The sequence below is a fragment of the Bos javanicus genome, chromosome 7 (assembly GCF_032452875.1).
Source record: "Bos javanicus breed banteng chromosome 7, ARS-OSU_banteng_1.0, whole genome shotgun sequence".
NCBI lineage: Eukaryota > Metazoa > Chordata > Mammalia > Artiodactyla > Bovidae > Bos > Bos javanicus.
This window is the reverse complement of record NC_083874.1, coordinates 28,682,485-28,709,046: the sequence shown is the minus strand read 5'-3', so window position 1 is coordinate 28,709,046 and position 26,562 is coordinate 28,682,485. Positions and strand designations below refer to the sequence as shown.

Genomic DNA, 26,562 nt, shown 5'->3' with positions numbered 1-26,562 from the left:
CGCTGTCAGCCAAGAAACATCAGGCACCCGAGAAAAATCTCCAACACCAAAGAAAGAGGCCAAAACAAACACAAACAAAAAATGGAAATTAAATTAGAAACAACGCTAAGAGAAAAAGAGAAAAAAAAAAGAGAGGGAAAGGGTTATTACTATCTTTAAGGAAAATGAATAGACAGACACTGCATTCATGAAATTAGAATAAGAGACTTTAAAACAAACAATTCCAGTAACAAAAAGAGATTTTAGAAATGAAAATTATAAGAGAACAGATTTCTTCTTCAATGAAAAAACTGAAAGATAAAGTTGATAAAATCTCCCCAAATCAGAAAACATATAAAAGCCTATTAAGCCAGAGATCTGAAAAAGGAGAGAAAAGATCAGAAAAGTAGAAGATTGACACAGGAGGTTCAAACTGTAAATAAAGGAGCTCCAGAAACAGAGAGCATAGAAACAGATTTTACATCCTCTCCAAAGAAATAAATCTACAAAACTTTCAACCCTACAGGGCCTGAGTTTCCAATGACAGGATCAAGTCCAGCACAACACACAGAAGGGTGTCACGGAGAAATGTCAGAATGCTGGGGACAAGGAGAAGATGAAAGCTTGGAATATGGGGAAACAAACAGGTGTCACGCAGAAGGACTCAAATATGGATGACGTGGAACATGTCAAAGACAACACTCAAAGTGATGGAACCACATCTTAACAGTCTGGAGAGAAAATTATTTTAACCAATTCTTCATTGAACCACTATATCAATCAGGTGAGGGAGAAGGAAAACATGCCCAAACATCAAGATTGCAAAAATGTTAATTCCCACGAACCCTCTCTTAGGAAGCTATTGGGACATGCGCTTCTCCAAAATGAAGGGACAAAAACAAGAGAAAAGGGTACAAAGACCCGGGAAACAGACTGTTTAACACAAGAGGTAAATGGAATGAATCTGCAGGATGTACAAGAGAAAGCTCTGACTTTCATACCTCTGCATAAGGTGTGAGCTATCGATCCAGATTGGAGCACAGAAGACTCTATAGAGAGACTACTCCGAAAGATAAACGTCTAGAAATGCTTGCTGTACGTCAACAAACTGAGCAGCAGTTCATAATTCTGGCATGATAGTTTGTGACGCATTAGTGAGGGGCACACAGAACATTAAACAAACAAAAAATAAGATAATTATTACCCCAGGGAGAAAACTGGATAAGCAAAGAGAGAGAGTCATAGTACGTGGCTGTGTTCTGATTAACATATACATAGCCATGATAACATTAACCCTGCCTACTGACCTAACCCAAAATTACTGTGGAGGGCAACTCCAAAAACTCTTGAGCGCTCTGCATCAATACATTTTCAAGAATCTGCTAAACAGATAGGTATTAGAGCCATTGCAGCTAAGAGAATAAAGGAGAATTTTTAATAAAAATATTACAAATGTTTCTTGATTTAGGCGACTGAGCCTTCCAGAAAATCTTAATAAGCACAGTATGTTGTACGAAGTATAAGATATTCCTTCTATTTAGTTATCTTGGGGGATTAAAAAGGCACACAGCATCTCAACATGCATTTTTTCAGTCAGGTACTCTCACTCAAAATACTTTTCACTATTCAAGTAACCAAAATACAAAAAGAAGTTCACGTGCATCAGAAAAGGTTTTGAAAACTGACCCTCTTTGGGGTTCTAACTAATCACATTATGCTTACCAATAGGCCTGGCACTTCTGCTATTCCTTGTCACTTTTCATTCATAATCAGAATGAAATAAACAGGGCAATGACATCAAACACGGAACCATAACAAGTTGAAGCTGCCATAATTTGCGGAGGGAATGAACAACACAAATTTCAGCTCCCGGACAACTCCCTAATATTCCTTTTTAAACACCAGGCTTCTCGTTCTACTTTCCAAATACCCAAAGGTTTACAGTGAGTAAATATACCCAAGATGAAGGTGGCCACCGCTTGGGTGAAAAAGCCTGATCACAAGTGGTCAGGGTGGCAGTCAAATGTGAAGAAAGCCAGGCTTATCAATGAGCCAGAACCCAGACTCCAAGATTTTGAATAAGCTAAATGACTCCTCGGAGGAGGAACCCATATGGTCCAGTCCACATCCTTCTGAAACCTTACATTCCTCCCACGCCATCACTGAAGCTACTGGAACTCTGGCCCTTTATTCTCCTTTTGACCCTGCCTTGATTTCCACCACAGTTGTAACTTTGCAGACTCCATCTTCCTCATTTTGAGAATATGAGGATAATGATGCTAATCATAGCTTCAACTACTTAATGGTCACATTCACTATAAGTCATGCTTTGTTTCCATCCTTGGAAACGTGCTACTACAAGAAAAATGCAAGGTAGGCTGCATGATATTTAAGAAAGTACTTAATTCAAAAGCCATATATAAAGTTGGAAAAGACTCTTAGGAGTCCCTTGGACTGCAAGATCAAACCAGTCCATCCTAAAGGAAATCAGTCCTTAATACTCATTGGAAGGACTGATGCTGAAAATGAAACTCCAATACTTTGGCCACCTGATGCAAACAACTGACTCCCTGGAAAAGACCCAGATGCTAGGAAAGACTGAAGGCAGGAGGAAAAGGGAACAACAGAGGATGAGATGGTTGGATGGCATCACCGACTTGATGGACATGAGTTTGAACAAGCTCCAGGAGTTGGTGATGAACAGGGAAGCCTGGCGTGCTACAGTCCATGGGGTCACAGAGTCGAACACGACTGGGCGACTGAACTGACTGATGTCCTAAAGGGTATACACTTCAGAGATTCTCCAGTAACTGGCTGAGGGTCTGAGGTTAACAGTCTCCTTCTGAATCACTGAAGATAAATGTGCAGTCTATATAATTTCAACTGGCTCACTGCATTTTGCTTCTTTGAAAACTAATCGCCACCCCCGCCAACCAACTCCGTTCCTCTAATCCCCTAATTGGGTCATTTGTTCCACTACCAACTCAAAACATAACATTTTTTAGAACTCTCACTGAATGTATAATGCCTTTTAGTCACCCTACCAACCAGAGGTCTCAGCGAAGAAATGAGAACATGGCACGAATGCTTTTGCAAAGAAGACTGTCACAGCTCCGGGTTATGGCCTCCCAACCTGTCTGTCTGCCCTTGAGTATTCGAAGACTTGAACTTAAAGCACTTTTTGCATGCTTGTTTATTGCAATCACCCTGGTTCCAGATTCAGAGAGAGCCCAGTTGATGCCACTGATCTCAATGCTGCTTCATCTGCTCTTACAGCATTCACCCTGTACAGGTTTGTCTTAACTAGAAAGCTTTTCATATTCTAAAGAACTACAGGGTCTTCTCCTGAAGCTGTAGAAAGTGGTGGAAAGCAGTCTTCCCTGGCTCTGTTCAAACAAGTCGGTCTCTGCTGCTACTCAGGAGAAATAAGACACATTCAGTGTTCTCTGCTGTTGGCTTGTGACTTCCTTCAAAAGTTGCCTGTCAACGTGGATATCAAGAAGACATCGACATGACAACATACAAACGGTGCAGATGTACAAGTGAGCCCCTGAAGGGCTGGCAGGAACAGGCTGCCCACTGAGCCAGAAGAACATGTGGTACCGCCTCTGACGCACCGCAAGTGCTGGGCCTTTTTTTTTTTTTTTTCCTTGTTAAGAAATATGGAGTTGAAAATGACATTTGGGGGTATTTTTGTAAAAATATTTGGTGAATATTAAATTCTTTAAAAACATTTCCCACTATAAGCCGAACTGAGTTCCCACATTTCAGTCAAAACCTCAAACTGACAAGCACATGTTTATTTTCCTTTTAGCATATTTTTAAAATAATTGGTTATATTCATACAGACACACATCAACAAACACAGACATAAAACTAGGCAAGGCTGATCATTTTAGGTAAGACTCTCTGGAAATCCAGAAAGAACCTACAGTCACTTTATTTAGACTGGACCCCAGGTTCTTTAGAAGTGTAATAGGACTAATTATAGGAGTTTTCCACATAAATGAGATGCTAATTACATGTTGGCAGAGCAGTGTAAAGTTCCCTGGGCAAAAGTGTTTAATTGTTCAGGCTTGCCAAACATGTCATGTGTCATGTAGAGGAAAGAGCCATACTTCTTACACCTGAGGACTGCAAATACTACGAAAGTGTCTCAAAAATATATCTGAGTCAGAAGGCATCATTAGGAAATGTATATATATGTATATATATATATATATATATAGGTGTGGTGAGTATGTAATTGCTCAATTTACAACCCAGTTATAAGCAATTATCAAATGAGCAATAAGGGTCTTGCCTACCTCGCATCACTTTTTATCCTCCCTCGCCTTGGGTCTCCCCATTGTTTCATCAGACTTTGCTGGATACTCTGTAATTGTGCCCATGAGCTTAATTCCCCCAACTCTGCTGAGAAAGGCTTTTTTTGCAACCTAATGCTATTCCTTCTCCCTACAGCTTATTTTGCTTTTGCCTGGGAAATATTAACCAAACTTATCTGAGAAAAGAAGGCCTGGGTACGTATGGGAAGCTTTGGTAGATATTACTTTTAAAAACTATCTCAATAGTTCTTCCTCCTGCAGCCTCGATACACAGAGGTGGCCAAGGGAAGAGGCCATGGGAGGAAATAGATGCCTGGAGATAGAGGGCAGGGCAGAGTCAGGGTGTGCCACAGAGAAATCCACAAACTGCTGGGATACAACATAAGACAAATGATAATATGTTACCAACAAACCATGCAGTGCAAAGCTTTCTCTATAAAGACCTTATCCTTTGTCGATCTTTATTCTGAAGGAGCAGAACCCAAAAGAAAGATGTTTGCAGAGACAGAAACACGAGTGATTTCAATTCCTCCCAGTTCAGAATGGATGCTTGACAGACTAATTTTCTCCCCTGGGTGTTTGAATTCCTCAGATCTAAAAGTCTCTTTAACTTCTTTCACTGGGGGGAAAAAAAGCTGTAAAATGTCATACTAGACATAAGCAGGAGTGAAATCTAAAGCTCACTACATCCAGAGCAAAGCCCGCCACCAGGCAGAGCCTCAGCTGCAAGCTCTCTTGGGAACACCACTTCACTTGCACACCTGCCTTCTCAGGCTGGACCATTTCGATACTTACTACATGAAGAAGGTCCTATTCCCTCTTATGTCTAGGACAGGACCCTGGATATTGGCACTGCAAGCTACGCATTTTACTTAAAATCTCATGCCATCAAAATGTCATTGAGCCCAAAGTTGGGACAGGTAACCAAGGAGGGGATCCACTGGGCTGTGAACCAATACCACCTGTTGGGAAAGTGGTTGAACAGTTACTATCTGCTAGTGTATCAAAAATGCCCGTGTGCTCTGACTCAGCAATTCTCCTTGAAAACTGCTGCTAGCCCAATAACTGCAAATCCACAAAACAATACAAAAACTTCATGCACAAAGATGACAATTATCTAAGGAGTTGAAGGCAGTGTAAATAGTTACCATGAGAGAAATTTAGATATTTCATGTTCATTCCAAATAATATTTGGAAAGAAATCAACAAACTGAAGTCTTGTCTGAACAATGAGATCATAGATGACTTTTTCGTCTGTATTTTTTCTCCCCCAAATGTCTCAAAATGTATTTCTTTTAAAATAATAAAAAAATCAACACCATATTGAAGATATAAATGACTGAAGGGAAGAAGCACGCCAAATAGTTTGTTTCTCCTTTTTTGTGGAGATTAGTCTAATAATAGCAAAGCTGGAAGCTGAAATATTGTCAGATTTTGTAACAGCTTTAAAAAGTCAGTAACCAACTAGATTTCTAGAACTTTATTTTCCAGATTGTGTAGGCCAAACTTAATTTAAAAGTAACATATTCCTGAGTAGAAAGCGACACTATTCAAACTTAAACAGGTATCAAGACCAGATCACTTTGTTCTGTGAATTTATTCAACATTCAACAAATATGTATGGTGTATTACTCCGTGCCAGGCGCTGGGGACCCAACAGTGAACAAAACAGATGGGGTTTGTGCACGAAGGAAGCTTATGGCATAGCGGGGCTGAAAGGGATGGTTTGTATACGGCAACCCAGCTAAGGCTGATTCAATGACTCCTGCCAAGATGAGATGCTAGACCTACAGAGAAATCTCCTACCCCTCCATGCTTAAAAATAAAAACTCCAGCTATTATTATCAAATTTAATCCTTCTCTCCAAAGAGAGGTTTGTAAGATACACAGGAACTTTGGGCAGTGACAGAAATCCAGAACACCTAGGAGGAGGTTTGAAGAGGCAAGGGCTCAAACTCCGACCGCTGTGGGTTCAAATTCCCTCGCCACGTGAATCCCTTTCTAAGTCTCCTCTTTTAAAATATAATGAGGGAGGTCACTTTGGATTTTGTCCTGAGCACTGAAGGCAATCACTGGGAAAGCATGCCCAGGATGATGTTTGGCACAGAAAAAGTGCTCAACAAAAAAGCCTTCCTCTTCTCCATGAAACAGACATATTTACACATTAAAGACAACAAAAAATCAGGTAAGGACAAAGAAGTAAAAGTCAGTAAAATGAGGGACTGGGGCAAGTGGGAGTGACTGCTAATGGGCATGGGGTTTCTTGGAGGGTAATGAATATATTCTAGAATTAATTGTGATAGCTGCACACACTGCATACACTATAAAACCACTAAGTTGTACACTTTAAATGGATGGATTGTACATTATGTGAATTATATCTCAATGAAACTGTTTTAAATGTATTTTTTAAACGTCATTGGAACCTTTTAATACATATGCCCAGATAGGCCAACAGCTATTCTATGCAACCCATGAGACTAAGTGAATTTTGTAATTAGAAAATAATATCGTCAGTTCCAAGCCACTATAATGTTAAGACTCACATTTTCTTACCATCTCCTCCACAGGGAAAAGACACACAAGCATACTGGATAATACCACACACACAACTCTTGAAAGACAACTTCTTAAATCTTTTACTGTATATACCTCAGTCCTAAGAAAAGTCCAGTTTAAAATATTTTACATTCTGTATTCACATACAAGACTAAATTTAGATACAATATCAACCAATCAAAAGGGGAAACAAAATGCCTTCAATACACAGTGAGTTTGAAACTTACCACTTCATTACTTAACACCTAATGTCACCACCAAAATACATATTAAAATAACACAAAAGAACAAATGTTTGGTCCAAAGACATTATGTTAAATCTTATCGAATAGCCGCTTACTTTTCACATTGACAAGAGGTGAACCGACTGTGTTATGGTTTTCCAGCAACACACAATCACTCATCATATCCAAATTTTCTCATTCTATCATCAAGAAAGCATTAAACAGATCCAAGAGAGCATAAAGCAAAAAACCCAGGAAAATGCCCCAGACAAGGCTTCCCTGCTCCCATCCTTACTCCCTCCTTCTGTCAGCACGTCTTTACTGAGTACCTACCGTGAAGACCTCATCTCTATCTTTACCTTCTGTATTTTTCTGAAAACATTAGTTTTAGTAATCTTTTAAAAAAAATGTGATATGAGCTTTGTAGTTGTTTATAATATATCCCATCGAACAATTTCACTTTATTAAAAATTCTTTCGCCACTGTAAACAGAATAATCAGAGAAAATAAAGATGGCATATGGTTCAGAAAGGGTTTCCCCAGGTGGCTCAGCAATAGAGTCTGCATGCCAAGCAGGAGATGCAGGTTTGATCCCTGGGTTGGGAAAATCCCCTGGAGAAGGAAATGGCAACCCACTCCAGGAATCTTGCCTGGGAAATCCCATGGTCATAACCTGGCAGGCTACAGTCCATGGCGTTGCAAAGAGTCAAACATGACTTAGCAACTAAACCACCACCATCATGATAAAGCAAACATACGGATCTGATTTTCTATTTGGGTTGCTTTTTGCATGTGAAAATGAGCAGCACTTGTACATTTTGGAAAGTGCATCCTTTGAGCTGCTCTACCACCAATGGTGATGTATCTTAAGAGACAATCCACATTTTAATCGGCAACCCCTACAGGGAGATGGCCCGGGAAGGTGAGGGTGTAAGTGGAAGCAACTAGTAGGCCTTTCAGCCCTCTGAGAAGTTTATGCTGAGGATCACATTTGAACCCTTTTTCTTATTTATGATTAAACAACTGTGCTCACCTACCAAACTCACACCCTGGGAGCTGTTTTATCTCCACTGAGTATGGTACTGACAGGGAGCATGGCCCATCAGCCATCTTAAAGTTCCCCCTCACTGCACAGCTATAATCATTAACTGATATGGCAGGTAATGAAATGCAGAAGTGAAAGTGGGCATCTTACTCCGCTTGTGAGTCAAAACTGAATTTATAAAATCACTGGGAACTATCTCAAGAAATAGTAATGTTTCAATCATTAAAAGTACTAGACCAACTCTGTGTTCAATTACTAAAAATACAAAGCAAGCTTGGATTAATACTGAATCTCATGAGTCAAAATTTAAAAAGAAATGTTCTCTTTTCAAAAAGGTTGGTAAGTAAATACTGCAGAATACAAGTAACAATAGCAAACATCAGTGCCATCGTCAATTATGTGGGGTCACCTGCTTTTTAATAAATTAGATGGGACGGGGAGGGAGGTGGGAGCGGGGGTTCAGGATGGGGAACACATGTACACCCATGGTGGATTCATGTCAATGTATGGCAAAACCAATACAATATTGTAAAGTAAAAAAAAATAATTAGTTAAAAAAAAAAAGAATTTCAAAGGAAAAAAAAATTAGCTTGAGATCCCTTCCCTTGCACATAAAAACACTATCTTTTTTGTGACTTGGGAGATGCAAAAAAAGCAGAAGAATTTAAGAACATCTCTGATGGTTTAAAAGAGAATCATTTACTTCTCTGATTAAAACATTAATTCCCAAGATCACTTTTCTTTCTTCAGAAAACACACCGAACATCAGGTGAAGGACCTGATATAAACAAGCATTCTTCCTCTCACACTGGGTGTTTTCTCATAAAAGAAGAGAAAGTGAAGTTGCTCAGCCGTGTCCGACTCTTTGCGACCCCATGGACTGTAGCCCACCAGGCTCCTCCGTCCACGGAATTTTCCAGGCAAGAGTACTGGAGTGGGTTGCCATTTCCTTCTCCAGGGAATCTTCCCAACCCAGGGACTGAACCCAGGTCTCCTGCAGACGCTTTACCATCTGAGCCACCAGGAAAGCCTCTTTTCTCATAAGTCATAATTTTTATTCCTATTATCCCTTCTGAAAACTCCCAATGTTTTCCGAGCACAATCTTTCATTTGCTACTTTTATCAACTTTCCTTAATACTCTGGGTTTCTGAACTATTTCAGAAATAACTCAGCAGACCACACAGAAATGAAGTCACAGTATCTGGCTTACTGGAGAAAGAAACTAAGGTCTGCCTCACTGTATTAATGACTTAGGATGAGTGATACACCAGCTAATTGTTCATTAAGCCCCTCAAAACCTCTGTGGGGTTCATGTTCAGGATCAAAGCTGGGCCCTCTTTCTCATTAGCACAGTCATTAAAAAGCTATGCTCACCGGTCACACTACAGCATCTTGATAGACATTATCCACCCTGTGAGGTACACAGGGCAGGTGTTTCTGTCCATTTCATACCTGGGAAAATGAGGCAATGAAACATGTGACTTCCTTAAAGGGAAAAAGTCAAGCAGCGTGCAAAGGACCAGGACATCCCCTCTTTCCCCTGAGATGATGGTTCTCATAATTGTTTACACATTAGAAACCCCTGGAGAGAGGTGGAAAAAAAAAACAGTGGCAGGTCACCAAATTGCCAGCCCAGACTAAGGAGACACCAGGGCATCAGTGTGGTTTAAAAGCTCTCCAGGTGATTCACAGGCACAAAGTTGAGAACCACTCATCTACAACCTACAGATGTTTAAAAGGCCTTCACTGACAAATAACCAGTTTGCTTTCTCTCACTTCCTTTTCTTCAGGACAGAATGGCAGAGCCATGGTAAACGACAGTCATAACAATGAACAGTGGATCCAGCTGAACCAAGTATGTTCTCAGGGAGGGGGAAAAAAAAACAATAAGAAACAGGATTCTATAAGAATCAAAAAGAAAATACAGTCTTGAAATCTAAAAAAACCAACCTCAACACACATGTACTTATACAAAATGCTGTACACACCATGTTTTCTTTGCCCTCCCCCCCACAAAAAGAGCAAATTTTCAAACAAATAACTATACATGGGCATGTGTGTCCCAAATGTCAGGAATGAAATGCTAAGGAAATTCTTTCTAACATCTGCGAGTGATTTTGTACAATACGTCATTGCTCCTATGCATTCACCTTAAAGAAGAAAGATCAGAGTAGAGTAACTATACATCCAAATGCAGTAATAATTTTTCTCTCCTATTAAGCATGATCTGAAACCCACTAATTATTTCCAGAGGGAACTCCTCTCCTAACACTTTATTCCTGAGTAGAGTTTTTGGCAGTAACACAAGCGGGAAACTCTATGATTAAAAGAACCCTCCTCAAATGAAGAATTCCAAGCATAAGAAACCATAAGGTACCTAGTGGGGACGTCATATTTCAGCTCTGCTGCTCCTACCATCTTCCAATGAAATCACAGGAACACTTGATATTCCCCCAATGACTGCAAATGGGGCCTTTTAAAATGTCTAGGATCTTAGAACAAGCACATACAAACTTCACACATGGGTGAATGCACATAAATTGGGTTTGTGAAAAGCACTACCAGTGATACCATATCTTCAAAATGAAAATACCAAGGAAGAGATTTTATTCAACTCAATCTATAGCATTAGTCAAAGCCAACTGACAGTTTTACAAGTGCCCGGCCTGAAGCTCTTTGTGAGTGAAACCTAGTACTAGAAAAAACGAGGCTCACTTTCCCTTCACTTCTCCCCAAATCCATCTCTTTTAGCTCTGTCAAATAACTGGCTCCAAATGTGTTTGTTCCGCTTCTCTCTTTGTTTTTCCCAAAAGGGAAAAGTTAATGGTCAAGTGGGTTTAATTTTTAAATTGGTACAAGAGTTTTAAACACACTGTACCAAAAAAAAAAACAAAAAAAAAACCCAAGAAAAGTGCAAATGGAATGCTCTTGAAAATAGTTACACATTAAACACACATCTTATGACCCAGGCCTCGACTAAGGCAAGTTACGTTCTATGGGGGTCAGAAGTTTAGTTTATTCAGCAAGAATAACTCTATTAACAGCTCCATCTCCTCCTTGTCATCACAGTAAACATCCACACATTCCAAATCCTGGAAAATGTGAGGCAATTCAGAGGAACTGTGGAAGACTCCACTACTCTGCCATCTGAAGGAAGTCACCCACGGGGATTCAGGGATCACAGAGGATCAGGGAAGGCACACTGGACTCAGGAGACGGATTTTCAAAGAACAGCAAGGAACTGGGGAGGCTTTATTCATATCACTTCTAAATAATAATGATGATGAAAGCCCTTTAAACGTATGCTCAGAGCATCAGAATTTCCAATCAACATATATACTATTGTTTTCAAACACAGATCTTCTTTTTTCTAAATAATCCCATCTTTTACTAAAGTGAAAGTGAAGTCACTCAGTCGTGTCTGACTCTTTGCGACCCCATGGACTGTAGCCTACCAGGCTTCTCCGTCCATGGGATCTTCCAGGCAAGAACACCGGAGGCACTGGCGTGGGTTGCCATTTCCTTCCCCAGGGGATCTTCCCAACTCAGGGATCAAACCCAGCTCTCCTGCATTGCAGGCAGCTGCTTTACCCTCTGAGCCACCAGGGAAGCCCATCTTTTACTGAAGGCCAAGGTTCAAAGTAAAAAAATCAGCAGACTCCTAAGCAAAGTGAGAAAAAACAAAACAAAACCAAACCCTAAACTTAGAGCTGTTTTAGAACCACAAAAACCTTCTGGATTTTTTAATTTAATTTTACAGCATCTACCATGCAGGAAGGTCACACTGCAGGAACCTGTCCTATCCCACACTGAAATAAATAGAATCATGACGCAGTATAAACAGACAGGCGCTAAGTCACAGGTAGGAAAATGGAAGGCAGTGCTTCACCCTAAAGAGTTGGTTATCCAAGTACAAGACAATCTGACTTTCAACTTGATGTAAATTAATCCTTACTCTTTTTAAATCATTTTATACCCGAAAATCAGCACCTCCACTAATTAATCTTCATAATGTCTTGAAGTCTTTTCTACGTTTTCTCATGGAGATGCCAGTCTGAAGCCCTTATCCATCACTTCTGCTCTAGGAAAAAAAATCTAAAGGAAGGTGAACCGTGCACAACCCAGAGGCAATGAAGGAGAAGCCAGCTCCCGACGTGGAGCCCCTGCACTGGGCGGGTTCTGAACGACAAGCAACACGACAGAGGTTTAATTCCAGCTCCTCTGACCCTTCCTCCCGGTGTGGTTGTGCAGTACTGATTTAAGTGGCTTTCCAGTTTAAGGTACAAAGAGGGAGAAGGCGCAAAACCTCCCACGTTTCTAAAACCAAGAGTAAATGTTAACTGTCAGGTCTATTTGAGCAAATAAGAGAGCTCTCCGGGTCTGCTGCTTTCATTCTTCTCATGGCTGCTTCCTATAGAATTCAATCTTGATTTTTCCTTACTGATGCTATCTACCAAATTTTCTATCTAATGATGAAATCCATCCTACAAGAAGAGTAAATTCAAGATAGTATGTAGAATTCAAAGATTTTCCTTAGAAGTTTTGTTTTTCCGTCTTGAAACAGCCTGAGCTATTTTTTGCCTTCTCGCAGTTATGCTTACACCTGTCGCCTGATTTTCAGTCATTTTTACTCTCATTCCCTAGTTTGTCACCATTCTTAACTATTTTCTCCCAAGCATTTCTTTCCCAACAATCACCCCCAATATATTGTCCTTTCCCATCCACTCAGCCTCTTCGGCACATATTTTATTTCTTCTCCTTTGAGTTTCAGCCCCCAGTTCTCCCCCTTGATACAGAGGAATCTATTGATTTTGCATCTCAGGTCCTTCTTGTTACCTTTATCCTTGCTCTGAACTCCTCTCCTAAAAGACAATGATACTGATAAGGGTCATCTCCTCACTCTTGACCAATCTAGCTCAGAGGAAAAACGCTTCCCCTCTGTTCTTCACTTTCCTTTGGTCCCTGGGTGTACCCTGGAGCGTGCTTCTTCCCCATGGCAGGAAGCACTCCGAAATGCAGCAGTGGAGCTCTCTCCTTCATATTTAGTTTGTATTAATTATCTACTGTGCTCTGTCAAGGACACTGGCCATATGAAACATGGTATACTTGATGATCTTGTACTATGAGATGTGGCCAACCATGTCTGGATCCACTGTCCGTTATGACACACATCTGATGTGCATTTCCAATAGGAATGACAGATTCACCCAATCTATTTATTTCTCTTGCACCTTGGGTCTCATGACTAATAGACAGCACTTGCCAGATGGCCTGCTGAATTAGGGCTGAATTAGGCACGTAGGAAGGTGCTATGTCTCCAGCCACAGAAAAGAACTGACTGGAGCTTACACCTTGGACCTTGGCTTCATTAACTCTGAGCAACAACTGGCCACCGTCAAATCACAGCAATGGCCCTTGCTAAATGTAGGAACACTGGCTCAACTCAGAAGGTAAATATAAGCCTCAACAACACAGAAACAACCACCTCAAGACAGATCAGTTGGCAAACCAACAACAAAACGAACTTGAGATCTATTGCCCATTCTAATTTTCATGATACCTCCTAGGAGAAACGGTAACCTTCAGCCTGCTTCTCAGAGTCCTTCCACGTTAAAGCACTTAAAGTGGAGAAGCACTTAGATAGACACCAGACTGTTCCTGAATGAATGTAAAAGCAGCCATGAACAAAAAGAGAAACATAGCTCTTATTTCAACAAAAATCAAGAGCGCGTAGAAACCACTTTTCTTTCCTCTCTGAATACCACAAAGCAAATTCCCATTACAGGTAGACACAGAGACACCACAGGGAAGAGGACATGGGGGAATAGATCAAAATAAATTGTATTTACCTTCTTCTGTTTCATGCCACACGATCCCTTCCAAATTCACACTGGTTCCGGGTTCACAGGGCCCAAGACACTCTGGCTCTGTCACTACTCCAACTTCACACGTATTGACACCCACGGAACGAGTCCGAACCAAAAGCTGTTCAACCGGTGCTGCAATATTGGATGAAGATGGGGAAAAGAAGGAGGGCAGGAGCTGAGGCGTGAGACTGCTGGCAATCGGCGGCGGAGGCGCTGGTACTGTAAACAGGGGGTCAACCTGAAAGACAGACAGGCTTACTGCAGTGGTGCTGCGTGCTTGCAGCTCTTTTCAATGCAATCTGTTGACATCACTTCCAGAATACATCACCATTCCAAATTCTATTTGCAATTATAATATGCTTTGAGTGTTTTAATGGTGCCAAAATACAAAGTAGAAGAGAAATAAGCATTTTCGTTTTTCACGATACACAAAGTAAACATTGGAGCTCTAGCTTCTTGGGTTACAGACAGGCCTTTGGGGTCCTTACAAATTCACCAATTGACAATATTTAGCCTCAAGAGATGTGCAGGAAATATGCATTGCAAAATGAAGACTATTTCCCACTTGTCATGAAACTGTATTTTCAACATAACATTTTTCAAAGGAGAAACTCCAATAAATATCCATATAGGCATCACTGGACATTTAAGCATAAGAGATAGATTAAAATTGTTTTCAAAGTACTTTATAAACCATAATGAATTCAATCACTACTAAAACAGATTAATTTACTCTGCCAAACATACAAAATCATAAACTTGATTACACACACAGAAACACAGAAACTGGATATTATTAGCATGTTTTAGGCATCAACTTTTAACTAAGTGTTCTACTGCAAAGTTTGACAGCGTTCATAGAAATGGAGAACTACCCATAAATGCATGTGCTCAACAGAATCTGAGCTCCTCCATGTACAAGTCCTTTAATGCTTCAACTTGTGAAGATCCCTGATGAGTTTGATCGGGACTCAGCAACTCTATGTTCAGAAAAGAGAAATGTCAGCCAAAACGAGACCCTGTGGTGCAACCGCTCCCTTGCACCCCAATCCTGAGGACAACAGCAGAGGTGTCCTTTACCACAAAAAATGAGGGAGTCAGGCCATTAATGAAACCAAAAGCTAGGTATGTACTGAGTAGGTAGGTCACCAACAGACTGATCCACGCCTTCCACCCACTGTAACAACTGTTATGACTGCTACAGAATAGCTCTGGCCCTGCTGACCGATTGTCACAGGCGAAAAAGCCAAACGCACAACATCTCTGCACAGGATTCCAGATCACCTGTGTCCTCAGGTTGCACAGAGACGTCACTGACATACAAGAGATGATGTTTATACGTCTTATCAGTTGGGCTGACACAGGGGACGTGTAAAAAGGACAGAGAGAAAGCTCTTCTGGTAAAATTCCATCTTAGTGTGTTCATATATTCTCAGTTAAAATTTTTAAGAAATCAACATTTGATACAGACATAATAGTGTATAGTCTTTGTTCTTAAAAACACACACACACACACAGAGCGTTTTTCAAGAGAAGTCATATGAGGAAGTGTGCTCCTCCTCCAACAGCTGAAGCAGTCATCTGTGTGGGCTTCTTGTTCATATGACTGGAGGAACTATTGCTACAGTTTGCATTTCACTAAAATGATACAGCGACGTTCACTTGCCTGAGTGATCCAAGATGCGACAGAACAGCCCTTCATCCAACTGCACGCTAAAGAAAGTTAATTTCCTGCTCTCCAAGCTGCCATAAAACTCCTTTTGCTCCATGCTTTTTATTGTTCTTCATTCTTGATCACAGAGCCCGAGAAAGGAAAGCATTTAACAGCCTCAAGCCCCAGATCTGGTGATTTATGCTTTTGTGTAAATGCAGCTTAATGTGGATCAAAGTTCACACTGATAGTTTCTATTTTAAAACTGAGCTGACAAATGAAGAAAGGGGTTCAGAGGAAGAAAATTTAAGGGAGGTGGGGGAAGCCAGTGCAGCCGTGTAGTCTTTATTACAACTGAAGGACTGCATGAGACTGAAGTCACTTTCTAGAATTTAAAAGAGGAAAAAAAAAAAAAAAGACCAAAGAAAATTATAAACCAGCGACTGCACATTTTCTTGCATGATTCCCAACAAACTCTTAATTTGTATAGTTAGTTGTAAATTGACTGTAATTTGGTGCGACACATATAAACTGAAAAAACAAAATGGAACATTCTCAAAATAGTCTTCATATCCTTGATCGACAGCATGCTGCTGCTAAGTCACTTCATTCGTGTCCGACTCTGTGCGACCCCATAGACGGAAGCCCACCAGGCTCCCCTGTCCCTGGGATTCTCAAGGCAAGAACACTGGAGTGGGTTGCCATTTCCTTCTCCAATGCAGGAAAGTGAAAAGTGAAAGTGAAGTCGCTCAGTGTCGTGTCCGACTCTTAGCGACCTCATGGACTGCAGCCTTCCAGGCTCTTCCGTCCATGGGATTTTCCAGGCAAGAGTACTGGAGTAGGGTGCCACCGCCTTCTCCGGATCGACAGCATACATTAATTCTAAAAGAACAAATACAGCTTCAGTTAGATAAACAAGAAGACTGAATAAAAGAAAAGAGGTGAGGTGTCTTGGAGAGTACCAACTCTCTAATTGTGAAGCTTAGGATGCCGTGGGAAAACATGTATAAAAGAAGCTGTAGGGATGGGGGGAGCAGACCACAGGACGTTGGCCACACCTCCCCACTAAGTAAGCCTGTGACTTATGAGAGTCATTTAACCTCACTGAGGCCCATGTTCCTCAACTGGAAAATTTATTTTCTTGCCTTCTAATAGTGATGATGAATCCTATCACAACAGAATTTCTAGATTAAATCTCTATTTCGGTATAACTCTGTTTATGAATATATTTGCATGGAGATACATACATACTCACATACTCTTTGGGATATTTATGTAATTCCAAAGATGAAGCTTCTAAAGAATCTAGATGGCTTGATGGGAGAGGCCATGGTATCCTAGGCCTACTGGCAAGTTAACTGTTTATTTCCATTAACACAATTCAAAAGCAATGAAAAGAGTTCAGCTGACGATATATACAGAAGGGACCCTAGAGCCCTGTGCACACTTGTTTTAAAATGAGAAAACTAAGATTCAGAGAAGTTTGCCTATAAATATGAACAATAATCATAAACAGTCCCCCAATGTAATAACAGTCTAAAACTCTTAAACTTGATAGGAAAACTCAACAGGTTATATGGTTTTATAGGTTAAGCTCTTTGACTTGCACAGATGAATTTCTCTTAAGTTTTTCCACTGAACTCGCTTCCTCAATGCAGCTCAAACCCCCATTCCTTTAGGTCTCGATTATCATTATGAGTAGAAAAACAAACTTTTCTCCCTTGGGATTTCAGGATTTAGAGTGGAAAACAAAGACCATCCATGAGGTATACCGAGGGCCCTCCTCTCCCAGAGCTTACCAACTGGAAAGGTGGTAGGGAATTACAGCCACTCTCAGAGGAGTTTTTGTTGGCAGGTATGCCAGTTTTAAAAACATTTTCTTTCTTTTTTTGCCAATGCAAAAAATTAGGGACAAGTCTGAATTTCCTCTCTCTCGTAACATAATAATTGGATCATGCGCTATGCTGGGCCCACATTGTTCGTGGCCTCAACTGACAAGGCTGAGCTCCCTCAGCCTGCAGTGACCTGCCCAGGCAGAAGCCGCTGAGTTTGCATTTCCAGCTTTTTGAGACAACCACAGAATGTTCTAGCTAGGAGGTCATCTAACCCAGCTTACTCATTCTAGAGAAAGCCAGGGCCCGTATCTGTGTAAGGGCAATAATTTATCTGTAGTGGCAGCCCAGGTGACCACAGAAGAACAGCATCCTCTAAGAAGGACCTTTATAAAGGAGCTAAGCATACACTGGGAGGGAAAAGAGGGATGGGGGAAATAACTTAAGAGTTTGGTTATTTCTTTGTGTTAGTGAACACCCCCAGTGTGACATGACGTGGTCTTCCAAAATAGAAATTGGTCCTTGTGTATTTCATGGTGTCTAATACACAGCCGTGTGATGCGACACACAAGGCAGGGTTTTGAAAGTTGTTTTTGCCTTATACAAAAGGTCAGCTTCCACTGTCCCCTGATTTCTCAGGTCATTCACTCCTACACTGAAACACAATTTCTTCACCCAGCGAGGCTCTTTAAGAGCAGCAACAGTTCCTACAAGAGTGTCTGGAAAGGAGGCAATGCACACTTGGACTTGCGTAGTGACAAACCTCAGGTTGTTCTGGTTCAAATCCTGACCCTGGAGGTACTTGCTTGTGTGGGATTCTGAGCAAATGACTGGCTATTCTAAGGCTCAGTGTCCGGATCTAAGAAATGGGAGTAAGAATAATGATTATCCACGGGGTTGCAGTGAGGACTCAATGAGATAACTCATGCCCAGTGAACGCTTGGCATAGTGCTTAGCTCAGTAAACAACGGCTTAGGAAAAGAAAAAAAAAAAAAGTCCCTGGTCTGATATTACAGTTCTCTAACCCTGCATGCACTCTTACAAAGCTCCTTTTTATATCCTACTATGTTTAACATAAATCTATAATCCTCTCCAAATGCATGGTTAAGTGCTGTTAAAAAGTATGTTAAAAGTATAAGAAAAAGGGCTTAACCCTGAGAAGCTCAGCCTGAGGAAATACTGCTCCTTTCATACACTGGCATCTGGCAGTCGTCCACTGGCTTAATCCAGCCCCATTTTACAGCAGGCCCTGATGAGTCCTCCACTTCTGCAGAATCTCCTTCCACTCATCTCTTGCTGGACCTCTTTTTTTTGTGTGCTATGCTCCCCTCAAAGTTTCCTTTTATTCACCTCAAATTGATCACATGTCCACCCAATAAATAATTACTAACATACCTGCTTTGTGCCAGGTGCCACTAGCAAAAGAGTGAGCAAGACTGCAGCAATAATCAAATGGTCATACAAATCCAGCAAAATTGCAAGTGTCGCTGCAGCACTTCACGTAAGGGGCTATCCAGGGTGACCTGAGTGTGAAAACCAGCATGTAAAGGCAGTGCGGGGCAGAGATCAGCCTCTGTAGCTGAAGTCCATGTCAACCTTTAGCAACAGAACCCTGGGCAAGTTGCCTGATCTTTCTGGGACTCAGTAGCTTCATCTATAAAATGGAAACAACACCTGACTACTAAGGTGACTACTACTCAAGATCACGCAAAACGACGTTACCCCAGGGCACCAGGGATGGAATGCTGCTAAGTCGCTTCAGTCGTGTCCGACTCTGTGTGACCCCAGAGACGGCAGCCCACCAGGCTCCCCCGTCCCTGGGATTCTCCAGGCAAGAACACCGGAGTGGGTTGCCATTTCCTTCTCCAATGCATGAAAGTGAAAAGTGAAGGTGTGAAAAGTGAAATTGCTCAGTTGTGTCCGACTCTTCACGACCCCATGGACTGCAGCCTACCAGGCTCCTCCGTCCATGGGATTTGCAGCCAAGAGTACTGGAGTGGGTTGCCATTGCCTTCTCCTAAGGTATGGAATAGCCCTCAATAAACAAATGCTACTGCCATCGTCAATATGATTATTATTATCACAAACATACCTGAGACCTGAACTGAAAAGAAAATGCTAGGTGGTTTAGCCCTTTAGAAGCCAAATGCTAGGATTTGCTACTAAGATTAGCAGTTATAAGTACCTTTCGGGAGGGACATACCCTAAAAGAGTATTCCTACCATCTTCCATTTAAAAATCGGTGGGGAATTATTAGTCAAATGATACCAATAACTGGAATAAAAGAGCAGGAGGGAGAACTGGCCAGTTTTAGCGATGGTTCCTTTGTCAAAGCTCTTTTCTGTTACCCTGACGGGACACTGATGTAATATACTAGAGCCTGAAAGAGGAAAGCAGCCATCTCCAGTGGAAGAAAAAAAAAAAAAAAGACCCATAAGTCTAACAGCTGGTGGTGGCAGCCTGTCAAACTGAGGAAAGTTAATGTCAAGAACAGACGCGCGGCAGTCTCTCACTGTTATTTTTGCATGATTATTCCCAGGTGTTGGTGCACACTGAGCAGTAGCCTGGCTATTTATTACTCGAGAGAGCCTGAGAGCATGGGAGTGGGGGAGCAGAGAGGGGACAGGGAGGCGGGGAAGAAAAGGTTATTTACACAGATAGCGGCACTTAGGGTGAGTAATCAGAGGACCAGGGGGAAAAATAGTCTGCAGAGAGATCCTGGCAATGTTTTCTCTGTTCACCTTATTTCAAGAGCTTCCTGAGTGCCGACGAGCAAGGAAGGCTCCAATGCTGAAGCATGGTGGGCAGCAGCTTTGCACCACTCGGGCACAGACTGTGGCCCCTGGTGATGGTTTCCAGCAGCTGGAAACTGACAAGTTAGGAGAGGTCGGCTTGGCAGGGCTGACCCGACAAAGGGACAGTCAAGTTGGCTCTATTGTGGGGATGGCTAGCACTGCCAGGCAGATGGGAAGTTCACCACCAGGAAACAGGCAAGCCTCAAGGAAAGATTCCTTCCTACACCTCGGGGCAGGTCTGAACCTTCACTGGGGAACTTGCCTGGGTTTCTTCCATCTGTTGCTACAAATCTGCATGCTCATCTTGCTCTTAACCCCTCAATCCTGGGATTCTCGGGTCGCCAACAACCAGAGCGGGAATGGTGTTTTATTTTGTTCAGAGTCAATATTTTTACATTCTGTGAGCACACCGGGGCACGATTACTTAATGCTCTCGTTTTCTCCATATCCTGGTATTTGGCTGTTTTATGAGATTGCCCACAGTCACCCCTTTAATTTAAAAAGCATTAGACAGAGACGGCACTCCATGTAAGGGAAATCACAGCTCTTTAAAGGTGACCACTGGCGCAGTCCATCACTTTGCATTTTAACTACCCTTTCTGCCAGACATCGTTGCTTCATTAGTAAAGCAAGGGAAGCTTAAAAAATGGTTTCCTTAAGCACCGATCTTTTCCCCAAAATGATTCGTCAAGGGTGAATTTTCATCCTTGTCGGACAAAATTGGAACAACTGCATTTCAGTATTCCTAATTCTGTCTTTCCTACATGTAGTGCAGGCTTTTCCTTCTAGAAACCGTGATCAGGGCAAAGCACGTGCTACAGCTTGCTGCCAAACAACAGGGGCAAACTCCTTCTAAGGGCCTACTGTACACCAGGCCCCAGATGTTTTCTATCTCCTCTGACACTCATAACATCCCCATTTTATAGAAACAGAAACTGAAGATCTCAGCGAATGAGCTACTTACCCAGAGAGCTGAAATTCAAAGCCAAACCTCTCTGACTTCAAAGTCTGTGGACTTTCTTGTAAAACTAGTAACAGTATCAGTCACTACTGTTTAACACTTATTACACAGGAGGGATGGTACTATGCATTCTCTCATTCAGTCTTCACAAGGTTGTGACTGAAAGTACTTAACAGATGAGGAATAAGGAACTTAAACGGAAAAGGTCACTTAGGGTCAGTGGCTGAGCCAGAATCTGAACTCACATTGATCAAACAGCAAAAGAAACTCTTCTCAATGTAGAAGAGAACACAAGAAAGAAACCTACCTCCCCGGGTAATTCCTGACCCTTTTCTGCATGTTAGAAGCCATGCATCTGATTATTCTCTCAACTCCTAGTTTAGGATGGTGCATCTTGGTGTGCCCAAGCAAATACCGCAATTCCTTCAGAAACCTCAACTACAGAACCTCGCAGAAACCATAGCTCAGGTTCTGTTTTGCTGTTGTTGCTGTTTTAAATCATCTGACTCCAAAAGCAACAGATAGACACAATGACTGGAAATCATACTGTCATTTTCACTTTCTCATTCCTAGGTATAAAGACAGAGACCAAATAAAAAGCCAAAGTTCTAGCTGCTCGCACACTTTTAAAGGCTTAGCTGCTGAATAGGTAGGGCTCAGCCTCGGGATGGACCAGGGCTCCAGTTCCAAGGGCAGTGGGGTCAAGATGGATGTTTCCATTCCCAACCAGGACTCCAGCCCTGCTGAAGTCACAGAATGCTAGCCCAGGCTCTCGGGGACGCTGCGTTGGGGGTGGTGGTCAAGGGAAGGTCGCTGACTGTTCAGTGTGTTATTCAAGAAGCAACTCCATGTGCAGGTCACAAGTCAGAGGCACAGACAGGCCAGCCACAGGTGTAAACTACATTTTAAACAACAGTGACGATTTTTAACTTCATGCTCTAGCTGTGACAATTTTTCAAAGCAAAAGACAAGGTACTGAGTCCATATGGAAAGACAGAGTATAATTAAACTACCCTGGACTTGGTGTCTAAAGCTCTCTGGTTGTTTTGAAGCCAAACCAAAATCTCCCCTAGAAGGCCCTCCCCGCGCTGTGCCAGGTTCCATGGGAAAATGAAGCTGGTGGAGCTAGAGGGGACACAGGGACTCAGCCTTGGGTACTTTCCACCAACCACAGCAGCTGTTACACACTCAGCCTCATCTGCGTTCTCTGTCGGGGGAGGGAGGGAACCATTCCTATCTTATTCCTGAGCCACAGATTCTTCATCTGTTTTAAAAGTGTCGGTGACACTACTCAGCAACCTAAGCACGCTTTAAACAGCAGTAAATGACCACTGTTTTCCTATCTTGTTCACATAAGGCTTCTCTGATTTCCTCTCATCCTGCCTACTTCCAAAGACACCTTAAAAAACAAAATTAAGCCACAAAGAAAGGAGGAGGGACTAAAAGTACTTTAAAAAAAAGTCTGTCTTCTTGGATTAATCCTTTTCCCTTTATTTTGGACAAAACTAAACCCCTGTGTATACCTCAGATATGCAAATGACACCACCCTTATGGCAGAAAGTGAAGAGGAACTAAAGAGCCTCTTGATGAAAGTGAAAGAGGAGAGTGAAAAAGTTGGCTTAAAACTCAACATTCAGAAAACAAAGATTATGGCATCCGGTCCCATCACTTCATGGGAAATAGATGGGGAAACAGTGGAAACAGTGTCAGACTTTAGTTTTTTGGGCTCCAGAAATCACTGCAAATGGTGACTGCAGCCATGAAATTAAAAGACGCTCGCTTCTTGGAAGAAAAGTTATGACCAACCTAGACAGCATATTAAAAAGCAGAGACATTACTCTGCCAACAAAGGTCCATCTAGTCAAGGCTATGGTTTTTCCAGTGGTCATGTATGGATGTGAGAGTTGGACTGTGAAGAAAGCTGAGCACCGAAGAATTGATGCTTTTGAACGGTGGTGTTGGAGAAGACTCTTGAGAGTCCCTTGGACTGCAAGGACATCCAACCAGTCCATTCTAAGGGAGATCAGTCCTGGGTGTTCATTGGAAGGACTGATGCTGAAGCTGAAACTCCAATACTTTGGCCACCTCATGCGAAGAGTTGACTCAGTGGAAAAGACCCTGATGCTGGCAGGGATTGGGGGCAGAAGGAGAAGAGGACAACAAAGGATGAGATGGCTGGATGGCATCACCGACTCGATGGATATGAGTTTGAGTAAACTCCGGGAGTTGGTGATGGACAGGGAGGCCTGGTGTCCTGCGATTCACAGGGTCACAAAGAGTCAGACACGACTGAGCAACTGAACTGAATTGAACTGATGCTGGCAAAGACTGAAGGCGGGAGAAGGGGATGACAGAGTATGACATGGTTGGATGGCATTACCAACTCAATGGACATAAGTCTGTGTAAGATCCGGGGGTTGGTGATGGACAAGGAAGCTTGGCATGCTGCAGTCCATGGGGTCACAAAGAGTCGGACACAACTGAGTAACTGAACTGAACTGAAACCCCTGTAAAGTTCCACATCAATCCCATTTCTTGCAATTACATCTGGCCCTTGGTCCTGAAGAGTGAAATTTTTAAAAAAGCAGCCCAGAGGTAAAACTCTGGATTTTGCTTCACGTGGATGCACCTGCATCAGCGAGCAAATCAATTTCAAAACCCCTGGTTACTGAGTATCTCCGCAGATAACTGGCCATTAAAGCATTGCCTGTCTTCGCATGACCCCAATTTCTCCTCGAAATTAATAAAAGGTTGGAGGTCTCTAATCCTCAGCTATCTCAGGACACAGACATGATTCAATGAAGGGAGAAAGGAGGGGAAATGAAAGAAAGAAAAGCCCTGTTGGGAGTTGGGATAATCACCTTATTCCTAAACCTCTAACCAACAGCACTTCTTTATAGTAGAAAATCTCACCTGCAACCACCTAAACATAGTCTTTTCAGGAATATTTTGGACATTTAAACTATAAACACAATACATGCTGGTCATAACAAGTTCAACGGCAAGGAGTCAAACCTTATGAGAACTAAGATGCTTCATGGAAAGAGTCAAAGCCCCTTTCCACAGCAGCGTGGGCCAGTTGTCACTTCTTGCCCCACATACTATTTTGGTACCACTTCCTCCCTGAAAAAACTAAAGACTACTCACATAAATTCCGGTCTAGGACACTCAGCATCAACCTCTTCTCTCTTATCCTTCCTTTTATAACTCCCAAACACTGATTCAAAGGAGCCATCACTCTCTTAACACAAGCTTTAAAACTTTCATTTCGTATCAAATCAAACAACTCAGTAAAGCTCTCCATAGCTCATCACAGAGATGGACGGTTACAGACAGAAAGAAATCATGAAGCTCCCGAGCCATCTTCATGCCCATCTTTAAGGATACCTTAAAGAGACACTTTTTTTTTTTTTAACATTCATTCTTATCTTGGCTCTATGAAAAGGCAAGAGTGGGCTTTCTCATCTGATTCTATAAACTAAAGAAACTAAATTCTTAAGAGGTAAGTTACCTCTCAAGGTCAGGAGTGCTGAGTCAGTGGTAAAGGTTTTGCCCATCAGTGCAGGAGATGTGGGTTTGATCCCTGGGTCGGGAAGATCCCCTGAAGGAGGAAATGGTAACCTGCTCCAGTATTCTTGCCTGGAAAATTCCACGGACAGAGAAGTCTGGTGGGCCACAGTCCATGGGAGCCACAAAGATTCAGACACCACCGAGCATGACAGCACACAGCAAGGTCAGGAGCCAAACAAGAGGCCACAAGCCACCCCATGAGGGCTGCTGTGCCCTCCACCAAGCTCTGCACCGTAACTCAAACTTTCAAAGTTCTCTGCTCGCAGAACCTTCCCCATCCCCACAAAAGAGTTTCCCACAGGCCCAGAATTCTGTTTTCCCTCCTGAGAACAGAGCAGCCTTTAAAAGTCCAACTGGTCATTCTCCAGGGAGAGCCTCTCTTCTAACAGTTTCCTACGTATGCATCCTTCTAGAAATTTAATCCATATAAAAAATGCAGGGCGATGGGGAGGAGTCAGTTTTCATTTTATAGCCTCTGTGTTTGCATGAATTTTAGCATGAACATGTACTACTTTCACAATTTTTTTAAAAAATTTAATAAAAAGATGCTAAGCCTTTCCACTCAGAATAAAAGGAAACAAATGGAAACAAATGCTAACTCAGAAGGGAGAGAAATAGGATTGAGACTATGATTTCAACTCCTTGTGCGGAGGTCCTGAAATTAACAAGCCAAGGTGGCACTGGGACCAACTGCGTGTGAAGGGAGGTAGTGTATTGACCCTGTCCTCCGCTTTACAAGGGCTGCTGACTGAAGCCCCCTCACCATCGGGGAAGTCGTTTCCTCATCTAAAAAGTTTTTGCCAGGTCCTACCATTTGCCAAGTGTTTCTTCATGAGCCCTGGAGGGCCCTTGAGGCTGCAGGGGAGACTAGCAGGGGCCACAGAGCAGCTTGGGGTCAGCTTGGGTGGTCAGTCAGGCTCAGGGCATCGTGCGAGTGCCAAGGGGTGTGGTAGGGAGAGTGCAAGGTGGATCTGAAGGGACTGCAGGAGTAAGGCTGGGTAAGGGTGGGAAACATGGAAGAGATGAGCCACGCTGGACAGTACAGTGAGTCTAGGAGCTTAGGGGGTCAGGAGGAAGATAGAACATTAAGGCTGAAGAAACAGAGGGCTCATGAAGAGCGCAGGACAGACGAAGAATGTTGGGGAATGACTGCAAAGGTAGAAGACTGTGCTGAGGATATTAAAGCAGGGGCATGGGAGGATGGATAGTTTCTCTGGCAAAACTGAAGCCGTGGGAGAACAGATACGAGACGGCTGAAACTGCAGGAAGGAAGGAGGGAAGGAGGGCAGCTGAAGCCACTGGATTCCTTCACGGAAGAGGCGGCAGATGTGGCAGGGGTTGGGGAAGAGAGGAGTCTCAAATCCCAGTCCCAGGCTTCCGTGTGAGCGCTCGAGGGCGTCCTTCCCTGGGATGGAGAGGACGGGTGGAGTGTGGTAGGGCGATGTCTATTGTGCAGATGGACAGAATGGTGTAGAGCTCAAGAGAATTATCTAGACTAGAGAGGAGTCACTGGCAGAGAGAAAGCGGTGAAGCCAGCAGAGTGGACAAGATGGCTCAGGGAACCTGTGAAAAGTACGAAGAGAAGGGGCAACAACATTTCTCGCTGACATAAGTGTGGAGTAAGAGAGCAGGAGGCGTGGCTGTTGAGGTTGCAGCAAATCAGGAGAGAGATGAGCGACCACAACCAGGGGAGAGAGGCTCCGAGGCCACCGTGGTCCAGGAGGTCTGGTGGCTGACACCACAGGGCAGTCAA

The 26,562-nt window shown here is 42.5% G+C and overlaps 1 protein-coding gene across 3 annotated transcripts in view; it reads right to left on the bottom strand.

Moving 5' to 3' along the window:
* Positions 1–26,562, bottom strand: part of ZNF608 (zinc finger protein 608) — a 109,106-nt gene that overhangs the window by 46,440 nt on the left and 36,104 nt on the right. For all 3 annotated transcript variants that reach the window (XM_061422930.1, XM_061422931.1, XM_061422929.1), the window contains one exon: positions 13,983–14,238. In XM_061422930.1, the coding sequence (XP_061278914.1) occupies positions 13,983–14,238 (256 nt within the window). The remainder of the gene's footprint in view (positions 1–13,982; positions 14,239–26,562) is intronic.